General features: G+C 35.1%; 2 protein-coding genes across 5 annotated transcripts in view; one reads left to right on the forward strand and one right to left on the reverse strand.

Annotated features, from left to right (window-relative positions):
• The first annotated feature begins 664 nt into the window (after positions 1-664).
• LOC123314188 (mast/stem cell growth factor receptor Kit-like) lies at positions 665-7932 on the forward strand. Its single transcript, XM_044899311.1, has 19 exons — positions 665-963; positions 2302-2442; positions 3742-3781; positions 3862-3966; positions 4025-4110; positions 4189-4306; positions 4363-4395; positions 4521-4622; positions 4799-4884; positions 4941-5200; positions 5283-5458; positions 5573-5756; positions 5952-6003; positions 6064-6223; positions 6292-6526; positions 6615-6697; positions 6886-7045; positions 7111-7325; positions 7489-7932. Exons 2-19 carry the CDS (start codon positions 2380-2382, stop codon positions 7752-7754), a joined length of 2424 nt encoding a protein of 807 aa, XP_044755246.1. The 5' UTR covers positions 665-963; positions 2302-2379; the 3' UTR covers positions 7755-7932.
• A 131-nt stretch (positions 7933-8063) lies between these two features.
• The window catches only part of LOC123314189 (ecdysone receptor), a 103521-nt gene continuing 98445 nt past the window's right edge, over positions 8064-13139 (reverse strand). For 2 of the 4 annotated variants that reach the window (XM_044899313.1, XM_044899315.1), the window contains 4 exons: positions 12805-12939; positions 12385-12537; positions 12088-12310; positions 8064-11998 (listed from right to left, as the gene is read on the reverse strand). In XM_044899313.1, the coding sequence (XP_044755248.1) occupies positions 11739-11998; positions 12088-12310; positions 12385-12537; positions 12805-12939 (771 nt within the window). In that variant the 3' untranslated portion in view covers positions 8064-11738. Of the gene's footprint in view, positions 11999-12087; positions 12311-12384; positions 12538-12804; positions 12961-13139 lie in introns of all 4 variants that reach the window. The other 2 variants (XM_044899312.1, XM_044899314.1) reach the window with 1 other exon arrangement.

Raw genomic sequence — 13139 nt, forward strand, 5'->3', positions numbered from 1 at the left:
CACTTATTATTTCCCAGAATGTGTTCATTTTATTGATCAGTTTTTATATTCTCTCTGTTGTAATTGTAGGTCTGTCCTTTTCTCTGAGTTTTTTCTACAGAAAAAATGTCGATTTTGATCAATAAATTATTCTCAACATGATGGATGCGCGATCTGAAATCTTTGAATGAATTGCAGTAAGTTTCAGAAGCAAATACATACAGAAAGTATCAAACGTTTACAGAAAAACCCACATACTTATATTGTTATGTTTTTTCTGAACGAAGCAGCAACTCTAGATACTGAATATTTTCAACTTCAGCACGAAATTTTGGAGATTTTTGTGTGAAAACTGACTGAAGGAAACATCGCAGTTCTTCCTTTCATACAGTAATATTTCAAACCTTTTTTTGCAAGTAAGCGTACTTTTTTTGTCTAAGAGCTATGGGATAAACTTAGCCACGCAAACTCCTCTGAGCATCATCCCTATCAGAAGAATTGCGCAGTAATTTATAGTTTCCGCGACTTTCCTATTTTCTCTTCTGAGACTCCCATCCTTTTCAGTCTAGAAACAATGAATTTGAGAGTTTCCTTGATGAACGATCTATTAAAAACTCCGTTTACAGCGAGAAAAGCAAACAACCTGCCAATAAAAATAATGAAAATGTTTTAATCGCCTTCTCTCCGTACGTTTTCTCCTCCAATTGAGAAAACCGTTGAGATCCTCAAGGTGTTTATCTTCAAACTCGAAAGATTAAACTGATAAAGCAAATATTGAGTGTCAGTGTTTCTCGGTTTCGACAGCTAAAGATATGCGAATTCAATAATACTGCCAGAATCGAAAGTTTTGTGAAAAACTACCGCGAAATCGGTGAAAAGTGAAGTGAATATAAACATTTTTAAAAGTGTGTATGTGTGGGTGTTCTGTTGTTGAAATTTGATCTGGATTATCTGTTTTAGAAATGCAAAAACGATTATGATGAGGTAAGGCTCTGAGACGGGAAACGCAAATAGAAATCCACAAATTTGTCGCGTATGGAAATTGAATTTACATAGTGAAGAATTAAAAATTGTTCAGATATCCAACGAAGCCTAAAATGAGATTATAGGAAAGAGATCATAAAGTTCAAATTCATCAAAATTAAAGATTATTTGGTGCTTCAGAATCATACAACTTTCAGTGGCGTACAAAACACTCAATGATAAAATAAATGACTATGAATGACTAAAACCCTCAAAAATATTTATCGTGGAAAGAAGCCTTTTACAACAATTATCCAGTTTTTGTTATATTCTTTGTCTCCTTATTTCAACCAAAATTTGGACCTATTCAATTATTTCAGCTATAATTAGGTGTTTTTATGTTTTTGATGGAATAGATCGGATAGGAAACGACACAATATGTTGTTATCGATGATGATTTGAACGATAATATGCAAATAATAGGAGACAAGAGAAACAAAGGATTCATCACAAATCAATCTCCTCAATTTCAATAAACTCTTTCATACTTGTCAGATTCTGAGAAAACTTACGATATGTTGATATTACATCTGCAAGTAGGTTAAAAGTTTTGCCATCTTATTCTAGTTTGCACATTTCATTTCCGGACAGACAACAAAAGATTATGTATGTTCCTTATCCTCATTTTTTATCGTTTGTTTGCACACATGCTATCAGACAAACCTATTCCCATTTCACCATAATATTTCATCTCATGAACAGCCATCAATCAAAGTGAGCGTTGAGGCCATTGGAAATTGGAAATGTTCGTTTGTATTGAAATCACGTGGCTGATATTAATTTTGACGAACTTGATGAAAATTCATAACAAGAGAAGCTGAAGCTTATAACCAAATTGTATCTGTGATTGTTTCACACTATTTGATAGCATCGTGGTCCTTTATTGCAATAGCAGATCCTATTTCAGCGATTTGTCCCATATCGTTGAGTACTGAAAAACTAAATGTTAAGAAGATGTGGAACTAGAAAAGCTACTCATGATTTTTGGGCTTTTTCAAACATAATGCATAGTCAGCAGAAAAATATTCTGTGAATCTGGCCATATTCCATACTTAGTCACTGAAGAAGTCTTGATTTTGAAAATTCATGCTTTTCAAGGCCAACTATGCTTACAGCCCTGTTGAACTTCTGGATAGCCAGGAAAGGAAATGAAAGGTTGAAAAATTTTCTGCAAATTATTCACTTTTTCTGCTCTGCCCATGAAATTTCCAGGAAATAACTCATGAATTCACGGAATCATTATACAAACAAAAATAAGAGTGAATAAGACATTCCTAAGCTGAATGTTTGCTTTTACAGGTACGAAAATAACCCAAGGAGAATATTTGAGGCAGTACTCACAAACGGAAGAATGAGGGGTAGATTAAATGGTTCATCATGAATTTTCGTGGGATAGCTTTAGGCTTATTTCTCATTTGCACGATCTGTACCTTGAGAGTGGTGAGTATGCGGGATAATATTTATAGAGAGTGCGTCCGCAGTTAACGTTAAGAATGTGATTCTATAGGTCAGAAAAATCTTTAGGTCAACCTCAACATTTTAATGCCATCCAGAAGCAGATACAAACGTTAGGTACAGTTTTTCAGTCAAAAATGTACAACAGCTTATGGGTAGCAGAGGTCTAGCTAGCTGATTGAAAATCTTCGACTTTATAGTGGTGTTTTTGGCAAAGGTTTTTTCCTTTCGGTAATCTGGGCGTGTTGAACAACGCAAGAATGACGATTCAGAGGACACAGAGAATGGCAGTGACTTCTGTGTTTGCCCATATTTTTCATGGGCACTTATCTCTACCTTATTTGAATATCATTACGTTCAACTGATTAGATAATGTCATGAGGTGAGAAAATACTTTTATTGACTTATTGAAGTGTTTATTTCACTTCACTTAAGAGGTTGACTGCTGAGATTATGGCATCCAGGTTCGGACATATCGAAAATTAGCATTTAGGTATGAGTGCTTGATAGATAGACAGCGGCATATGTTCATTACGCAGTCGAAATTCAATCCATTAATTTGGGAAATTGATTTGAGGTCATTATCACTAAAGGACATCATGAAATTTATTTTCGTATTTGAAAAAAAAAATGTTATATTTACAGCTTTCATGAAATAAAAAATAAATTCTCAAGATGCCATAGAGTGACGCAGTTTCATTAAAAAAAATTAATTAAAGATTTCAGTCTTTCAGTGAAATGTTAATTTTTACCAGCTGATCTTTTCAGCATCTATTGATAATTAAAATCGACTGAGCATTTTTTTCGTTATTCTTTGATATCCTCCATATCACCATAGATGGTGATTGGAAGAAGTAGGTTATTCGTGAGTTCAAAGATCTTGCATGTTGACTGAACTCAAGACTGTTTTCATCGATTTGGTTCGATTCTTCTTGGAATTGAAAGAAATTGGCGACATCTGTGAAGAAAAACACTATCAGTGAAAATATAATTGGGATAATATTCATAGGATGCTGTAAAGATTCGATATTAAAAAAAATTCTGAGGCGTGTAATACAATAAATGACAACGATAGATAATAATCAAAATCTCTCACGCACTCATCTCGTGCACAAAAAAATATGTTGTGTTATTAAACGAGCTCTGAGTAACGATAAGAGTAAAGGTAAATTTTACACAAAAAAATTATATCACTGTTTCTAATTTCATTAACTTCATTTCGATAGGTTTAAAAACCAATGAAAAACTGACCACCAAGGATAACCATGATTCAAATTTTTTCAGATTTCCTTCGAATGTACCAATGGCTCTTGGACCAACGGCAGTAAGTGAAAAATTCATCCACTAATTCTATTATTGATATACTTTGAGTAAATCCCACTGAACGATGATTTTTTATTTCAGTTTTATACTCAACGAGGAATAAAATATTCGAAAATGTGAAAATTTCCAGAGAGGAAGATCCAGATCAAAGGACACAATTATCAATAAGGGTATTTCCTAAAAAGGGTACGTTTCCAAATTCTTTCCTTGGTCATGGAGAATCGCAAAAATTTCAATATTTCAGATTTCACTGGTAGTTCATGTAAAGTTATACTTTCATCTAGTGAAAGAGAATGTCATCACTATAGCGAACAAATATTCAAAGTTGAGGTGAGTGCTTTTTCAATATCTTCATTATGGTATGTATATTTAACTGGTAGTCATAGAAGTTTTCTTCCATATTTTAAGGAACCTGTTGTTATACCGGGATTGGCCGAATCTGAGGAATATTTGAAACCTGGATGTAATTACAGCCTGATTTACGTCATTGAAGACCACTGCATCCAAACATATTATGAAGTTCCAGGTGAATCCTATCTTGCCAAAAACTTAACGATTTTATTGATTTTTTCTTAATTTCAGAAAAAAGGCCTTGTGAGCATTCTTCTTCTGAAGGTGAGAAGATATAAACTACTACTTACAGTTATCATCATGAATGGATTTGACTTCTTCTTAGATTGAAGAGAGAAATAAATTTGATATGAACCACAATAGATAATAAAGCATTGAATATATTTCAGATACTTTCGATTCATTTCCAAACGAGGTACTAGACAATGTATCCATAAACGCCTTCAAAAAGAATGCAGTCCGACTCAATATTTCATTGTCTGCTAGACCAGGTACCTATACTCTTTGATCAATTGATCTCTTCTTTGTTTACGTTGTTTCGTATATTTTCTTTTTTTGTACTTCTTGAGATTTTGTTTCGTTGGTTACTGTGTGCATGTCATAGTAGATTTTGAGTTTATATAAGTCAAATTCACTGTTTACATATGATCTTCCTACTCTTTTGTAGAATACTCAAACATCAATGGTACCATCGTCATCAATTCCAAGATGGCGAGTTGTGACCACACCGAGGAATTCAGCTTCGGATTATCTGTGAGTTACCAACCATTCCCTCCAATGTTTCATTCTGATAACCGTTGAATCTTCAGGAATCGTCTCTGGTGGTGCCAAGGGCTGAGTTTCCTCACAGTTTCATCCAAACGGGGTGTGAATATATGATCGACTTCGAGTTGAACAATGGATATTGCGTGACCACAACATACAAAGTACCTGATTTGTGTTTGGGGTTCCACCCAAGAGCTGAAGTGACTGATGTGGTAAGAGAGCAACAAGGTGTATACAGGGTCGTATGGGACTCAAAGACTACAGAGAGAAATGAGACTGTTCCAATAATAAACATAGATTATAGGTGGGTATTGATCATTTTCAAATAGATGTGGGGAAATTCGGGTTTCAAAACAATTCAAATTTATGAATGTTTTCCACCGAAGGTTAGAAGATGTATCTTACGAAGAATTTAGCAGCCAAATGGTTGTGGAGAACAACTTCAACTTAAATTACTCTTTGCTGAATTTTTCACGGTTGAAGAAACCAAGAATCTACAGACTTATAGCCACATTCTTGAACGAAAAAGAATGTTCACATACCTCGTCTTTCGATTTTGAAGGTAAGCTTATATTTTATATGGTCTTCAGAATTCAGTTGAGAATAAGGTCGCTCAATGAATATCATCCACACTCTAAGAAATGGAAAGGATGTCAATATACTTTGTATTTTTCAGTCAGAGGAGATCCTGGAGTCTTCTTATTCATTCTTGCATCCGCTATTCTTCTATTTGGTCTTGTCCCAGCAATATGTATGTGTATACCAACAATGCGCAAGAAGATACTGGCTGTTTCCAAGCGTTTTTTCGACAAAACTATCGTCCAAGTTCATGTTCCAACTTCTGAACCTTTATACTTTGAGTGAGTGATTCATATAAAAAAGCTTTATCATCATAAATAGAAAAATACCCAGAAATTATGCTCATTTCCAATTTGTCACTTGTTCACTTGCAGAACTTCACAAATTATACATGTTTCCACAAATTTCTGGTCATTTCCAAAGTAGATACGTGAAAAAATTTACGATTGAACACCTTGACCTCTTTGATTTTTCAGCATTCGCAGAAAGGAAGAGATAAACCTGTCGTACGTGCCAATAGAATTACAAGTAAGTTCGCGTTTTAGCTCAAATTCACCAGTTTTTCTTGATATGTTTGTCTGTTTCAAGAACTGCGATGAGTTTGAGTTTCCCATCAACTTCCGGAAGCTTGAATTCGACCTGGACATAAATCCTAAATGTGGTAATTTTGGAGAGGTGCGTAAAGCGAAGGCTTATGGTATCAACAAACTGGAAGGCTTCACAACTGTTGCTGTGAAGAAGCTCAAGGGTGAGGAGAATGAAATCCATACTCTCCTCTGGAAAAATCAACTCAATCCTCTCATTTTTTTTTTCCAGATGGGGCTTCTGAAGAAGACGAACAAGCTCTGAAGGAGGAAATAAGCACTCTAAAAAAAATCGCTTATCATGGGAACCACGAGAATGTAGTGAAAATGTTGGCGTGCTGTTCTATAAGTAAACCGTACATGATACTCCTCGAGTTTGTTCCTTGTGGAGACCTCAAAAGCTACTTGATAGTTCTCAGAAACGAATGGTCCATCAGGAAGAACAACAGACATTTCGTTTTTCCAGTGTGAGTAGAAAACAAACCATCAAAATGTCATATGTCCGAAAATTTTGATTTCTGAAACGAAATCAATAACATACTTATTGTATTCTAGAGATAAAAGCAGTTGCTCTTATATATCGCCAAATTCAAGAACTATCAGTGAAACATCCTCAAATCTTCCTTCACCCACAGAAAGTAAGTAGTGTACTCCTCCTCTGTTACCTTTATTCAAGTCGAATTTTTTTGACCCACTTTTTTTTTCCTTTTCAAGTTCGCTTGAAGAAGGTTAGAGGTATGATTACTTTTTTGACCATATTTTCGAAGTTACTATTTCCTATTGCACCCAAGTGAATATCGGTATCAATGTTCTCTTGAATTTTCAGCTGAATTGACTGCTTTATATGATGAAAGTGATGAAACTTCACCCACACGTACAACTTCCATTGAAATTACTCCAGTTCTGAGTAATATTGATCTCCAAAACTTCGCGCTTCAAATAGCGAGAGGGATGGCTTTCCTAGAGAGTATATCAGTAGTGCACAGGTAACTAATATAACTGAAAAATGATCTCTTGCTCCCATTAATCTACTTTATATCATATAATGCAGGGATCTAGCCGCTCGAAACGTGTTGATAAGCGAAGACAAAATCCTCAAGATATCTGACTTTGGAATGTCCCGGAATGGAGATTACGTAAACAAAAACACCAACAAACAACAACCTGTGAGGTGGATGGCACCTGAATCTATAGAAAAATTCACCTGCACCAGCAGAAGCGACGTTTGGTCATTTGGTGTGGTACTCTGGGAAATAGGAACACTAGGTGCGTCAAATTTTCCAGATATTGTAGACTAACCAATGAAAGAAAAGCCGAAAAAGCTGAAAGAATCATTTCCAGATCTATTTTTCTTTATTGCGAAGTGCAGATCCAATAATATCAGGAAAATAATACAAAAAACAAATCTTTCTGAAACCTTATGTTTTAGGTGCATTTCCTTACGACAGCATATCCAATGATTGCATCCTGGAGTATCTCCTGTACAGTCTGAAGAAGGGAATAAGGCTGATGCGTCCAGAAATAAGCACAGACGAGCTGTACTCGCTGATGTTGAAATGCTGGTCGATGGATCCGCAGAACAGGCCAAGTTTTCAGGAAATTGTCGATTTCCTTAGCGGGGAAAAGAAGAAAATCTATCTGGATCTTCGAAAACTGAACCCCGCCTATGTGTTCCCACCCACAAAACAAATATGAAGACATTTGGAGTGTCGTTGTAAATTATTTTTCAAATTGTGATAGGATAGAGTATGTGTGCGATGTGCGAATGAAGGAATTGTGCGAGAGTTGTATCGATGACTTTGTGTAACAATACTGTACTTAAATATGAATTCATGTACCTTATATTTCAAGTAAATAAAATTATAAACCTTCATATTCCTTCTGTAATCCAGCGGTATTAGACACATATAAAGCACTTCTGCTCATTTTGAAGAAGACAACTATTGTTGTTGTGTATCCAATAACTTTTCAGCAGAGAAAGATAAAGGAAATAATAAAACGCCATTTCTCTATCAATTCAAGGTTTACTGCACAAAATATATTCATCGGACATGTTCATTGCTTTTCAAACACTCGATTTTTAGGTCAAAATGCAGGTCAACTGTGATAAAGGCATTCAAGAATCAAACAGTCATGTTATAAATAAAATCTAGGTATCTGTACACTTAATGAACATTAAAGATCAATACAACTCAACAATATCATAACTGTTTGAGACAGATTCACCAGTTTGTGGTTTCACATTGAGGCAACCTGACCAACACCAGGCTGGTAGATTGCTCGATTTGTATAATACTGCAAATCAGTATGCTTGGTACAAAAGTAACACCTATATCTCATTAATATTAATAATCCTCTTGATATACAGTACTAATTATGTCAATAATATATAAAAAAGTAAGATTAGTAAATTTTGTACATATTGCACTTTCGATATTTCAATTAAAATAATTTGTAAGTTATGTGTTTTTTCATATAGGAATGATCCTTATTCAACTCAATATCAGACTGAGAATTCATTCTGGTATTAGGTCGATCAAGGCCACAACAAAAAGGATGTAAACTTAATAAATATCTCAACAAATGAATTCAGGTTCCTCTGAATGTTATATTTACATTATAGTACATATTTCAACAGATTTCTTGTGAAATCAACATGAAACCAACAATAATTCTTGGAGAATAACCTGATTGTAATGGTTCAATCAATGTCTTAAGAAATTAACAAGTTATTGTTGAATAGTTGAATGGTCATCACCAACTAATGTTTGCATTTGAAACTCAAAATTGAGTGACATCTTTTCTGGTTATCAACTGAAGAAATTACATAACCAAGAAAGTTGAGCGTAGAAGATTATCTTGTTTGTTTACTGAGAGGAAAGAAAACGTTTGAATTTCAACAGTTCTTTCTGTAGAAATAGCGAAAATAAATTAACGAAGAGTTCGATCAGTTGATGGTTTTTCTTTTCCACATCAGTTCCAATTATCATTCAACTCTTTTCGCTCCACTTAAACTTACATGATAGAAGTGGGTATAATTGGATGTTATACAATTTTATGAACATTTAATACAAAAACATGAAAGAAATTGCGGCATACTACACAAGACAGTCCTTGTTTGGATCGATCCATGCAGTCTTCATACAAAATTCTTATATAATTATTACATTGAGTGACATTTAGCTACAATACTTCATTGGAAATGGCAGTCCCTTAATTTTGGCAGTGGCAAAAAATGTGTCAACCAATAAAATCATGGGCTCTAGAGGCACTTAACTTGATGGAAGAGTATTTTGAGGTCGCTGGGTTTTTCACAACATTGATTCCTCCTTAAAAATTCGAATTGTAAATCTGACAAACGGAAAATTCATCTAGAAATTTGAATTTGAAATAATTTCTGATTTGCATTAACGACACGCCTGATTTTGTTGTCTTTCGTCGAATATTACGTATTTTCAATCCAGTTGAGTTAGATCCGTAATAGTTGCTATATTAAACAAAAAGAAAAAATGAAAACTAGACACAAAGAGCCTAGGACCTGAGCGAGAGGTATTTGATTGAATATATATAATGATTTTCATTATATAGCACCTACAGCCCATACAACAACAAGGATTAGATCAAGTCAAAATTTGTGCCAGTTGTTGCAAGATTTCCCGAACATCTTTCGGGAATAACCTCGCGTTTTCAATATCTACGTTTAAGACTGCATGGAGACAAAGACATTGAATGGTTGGATGATGTGATACATTGAGAGATTCAGAGACAGAGCCACTTGCGGCAGTGTTAACTAAAAGGAGTCAACCTATGACCATTTTTATACAATTTCCTGAAAGTTTGTACCGTTTCAATTTGTACGCTTATTACCCCTACCTAAATTTATATATTTAATCTGTTCCCCCTTGATAAATCCGACACTAAATTATATATACTTCTGAGAATTTACACAACAAATATTCAACATTTTTGAAGGCCTTCTTTAGAACGCTGCATCCAGATCAAAATCTCTTACATTTCACGAGCGGTAACCATTCGATGAAAACAATCATATAAGTGATTTTGACCTTTTCGAAAGCTCCTCAATACCTTCTATTAATTTGAGTTGACTCCCAAGAAAAATAAATATTTATAAAATCTGAATAAGGCAAAGATGGCGCTGAAATAATTTGTCTCCCTATTTAAACAAAAATATTTCTGTCTCTTTATGAAAATATGTTATTATAGACAATGATGAATGTTATGTTCACTATTCATTTGATGTTAAATCTGTTCAAATTACATTATGACCTAGTACTGTTACCAAATGATGAAGGACGAAAATTCACAAGGCACAAATTTTCAATAATGGAAAAATACTGAATGTTTTTTGCCCTGCCACTTCTGCGATGCCCAAGTCGGGGCACTGTGTACAAGAAATTTAGGAAAATTCAATAACACAAAATAAAATAATTCATAAAAATAAAATTTATTTGCACATAGTGTAATTTGAACATCTTTCGAATATATAATTATATAGATATATCTTGAATGGAATTCTCCTTCACATAGGTAAATTGACATTGCATGAATATCAAACATACAATTTTGATGTGGGTATTACGTTACCCACTTGAAAACTGAGAGAAAATTCCATATGAGTTGGTGCTTCAATGAGAATGAGACTAAATTCAAGGTATATAGGTTTGAATCTATGTCGCTTGAGGTAATGTCAATGGTGATTTGATTCAGTTATGAGATTATGAAGTATAATTTGTGACTCTTAAATTTATTGTTCTATCTTCTATCAGCAAAAAGAACGAGCTTTTACACAGTATAAAAGTGAGTAGACTAATCTACACATCGATGAAGAGTTAAAACATCCATTATGTATCGTTAAAGGCAGTCTTTATCCAGTTGTGTATAATATTATTTTCATGCCCGGTAAACTTACATGGCACAGGTCCGGATTACACTACCATTAGTCAATTCTCATCACTGTTCATCATCAATCTTGGGTTGATCGGACGGTACTCTTGTGTACTATTCTGCAATGTGAAGTACTCGGTCGTTTTTTGGTGCTTTTCAAGATATAAAGTGAGCTTTGCCATGGTTTCTTCTATTTATAAATCCATCTAAACATCAGGCTAATTTTCCAAATAATTTACTAAATTGCACTTAAGCCTTTTCTTCAGATCATTTAATTCCCTAATCGTTTCATCGTCATCTTTCTCTTTATCTACAATACAATTTTCTATATTTTCCCTTTCTGCACCACACTCATTTATCTTCCATGATCCGCTACATCTTTCGTTTGAAGGCACCTCTGTTTTTAAGTCAGTCCAGTCCAGTCTTACCAATGTAGTAAGCGATTTTTCCAAGAGATAAAGTGGTTATAAAAGTTGCACAGGAATAAAAAATCTACGTATAGTTTGTTCAAATCGAGCAATAATCTCTAATTTATCTAAATATATCTATTCTCAGTAACATTTCTTAGATGCCGTCCAACAATATGTTAGTAAAAAAATGAATAACTTTACAATAGGTCACAGCCAACTATTTGGTGGTGGGCCATCCGACTGCTGTTTTCTTAAGTATTTGACGTATTATTCTTTTTTCTCCTAACGTGCACATCACTTTCAACAGCAGCAAATAAACCATCATCACCGGTTCCGGGTAGTACGGTATCCACATCCGAGTCTACTATGAGGAAGGATGGACGTTGTCGACGTCCCATATCTCGGCCAAGAAGGGCGGTAGTTTCTTGTTCTTCAACTTCAGCGAGAAACACATTTCGGAATTCTGGTTGCCTAATGTCCTCAATTCAGTCAACACGGCCAGAAGTTTCGCAAATATCGTACCCGATTTCAGACCTCTCCGGTAGTCCACGTATGCCCTCAGGGCCTCCAGGTAGATCTCCTGGATTTTTTCCACCTTCCAGCCTTCCATGAGGTTTGGCCGTTCTGGAAGGAAACAGAGAAAACCCATAGAGACCGCCATAGACATACAGTTTAATTTTTCCTTCTTCACAATAATGCCTATCATTAATTACCTGAGAATATGACGATGGCTGTAAGTAGAGCGTACTCAGCGTTATCAACCTTCATGTTGTACATCATCCTACAGAAATGCAACAAATCCTCGATAGTTTCCCCCATGCCAGCAAGGTTATAACTATCCCTGGAGTAGGGCTGGTTATTGACGAACAAGATGGAGTCTGTATTGAAGTCGTATCTCCTGGCCATCCTGAACATCATGACTTCACTTGAACACGCCTGAGAAAAGAAAAAAGGTACTCTAACCCCAATTTCTGGAGATACACAGTTACGAAAGATGCAGCGTCACCCACCTTGAGAAGAGCAATCTGATCCTCCCTCAGGAGTTTATCGAAGCCCGGTAATCTCTTAGCAAACTCCACGATCAACTGTACCGTCAATATCGTTATTTCTGTTATATGCCTGAATCTCACGTCACACTGATCCTCGCCCTCCATGGGTGCATTCTGGAAAGAAATACGTACGTCACAAATGAAGATCAGCTCCAAAAATTACACTGCACATCTGTGGATCTCTTGAACAGAGTTGTATTCATCAAATATACAAAATTTTTCAAACACCCATATAAGGTGTTCCATTTGAAAGGTTACTTTGTATTGCCACTCTGTACACAAATGAGTTATTTGTATCATATTTGCGAATGATTGAAGACTGATTGAGCAGTGTAGTTGGAGAAGATGGTGATGATCTCTTCCAGAAATAAATAAACTTACGATTATTCGTTGGACGTCTTCTGGCGATGGATGTTCATGTTCAGTCTGGAAGAAAACCAATCGATGGATCAGTTCTTCCTGCTCTGGTGACACTTTTTTATTGCCATTGCACAGCAGTCTCTCAGAATCCGGTTGCTGGAATTTTGAAAACCAGTCCTTAAGGAGAAAGAAAAATAAATGATGAACATGGATGATTTCTGATTCTAAAGAGAGATTATTGTTATAGGAAAATTGCAGAAGAATCAAACACTGTCAAGCTTGATTCCATGACTACAGCTAGAATGCTACCATTGGTCATTGGATATTCAGAAGAACAGTCCACTGTTGCAATCTTA

The sequence above is a fragment of the Coccinella septempunctata genome, chromosome 5 (genome assembly GCF_907165205.1).
Source record: "Coccinella septempunctata chromosome 5, icCocSept1.1, whole genome shotgun sequence".
Taxonomy (NCBI): Eukaryota; Metazoa; Arthropoda; class Insecta; order Coleoptera; family Coccinellidae; genus Coccinella; species Coccinella septempunctata.

Bases quoted from the DNA above. Each gene is read 5' to 3' on its own strand.
- LOC123314188 (XM_044899311.1), top strand. From the start codon at position 2,380: ATGAATTTTCGTGGGATAGCTTTAGGCTTATTTCTCATTTGCACGATC. The intron at 3,967-4,024 runs GTACGTTTCCAA...TCAATATTTCAG, and splicing joins AAGGGTATTTCCTAAAAAGG to ATTTCACTGGTAGTTCATGT. The intron at 4,307-4,362 runs GTGAATCCTATC...TCTTAATTTCAG, and splicing joins AACATATTATGAAGTTCCAG to AAAAAAGGCCTTGTGAGCAT.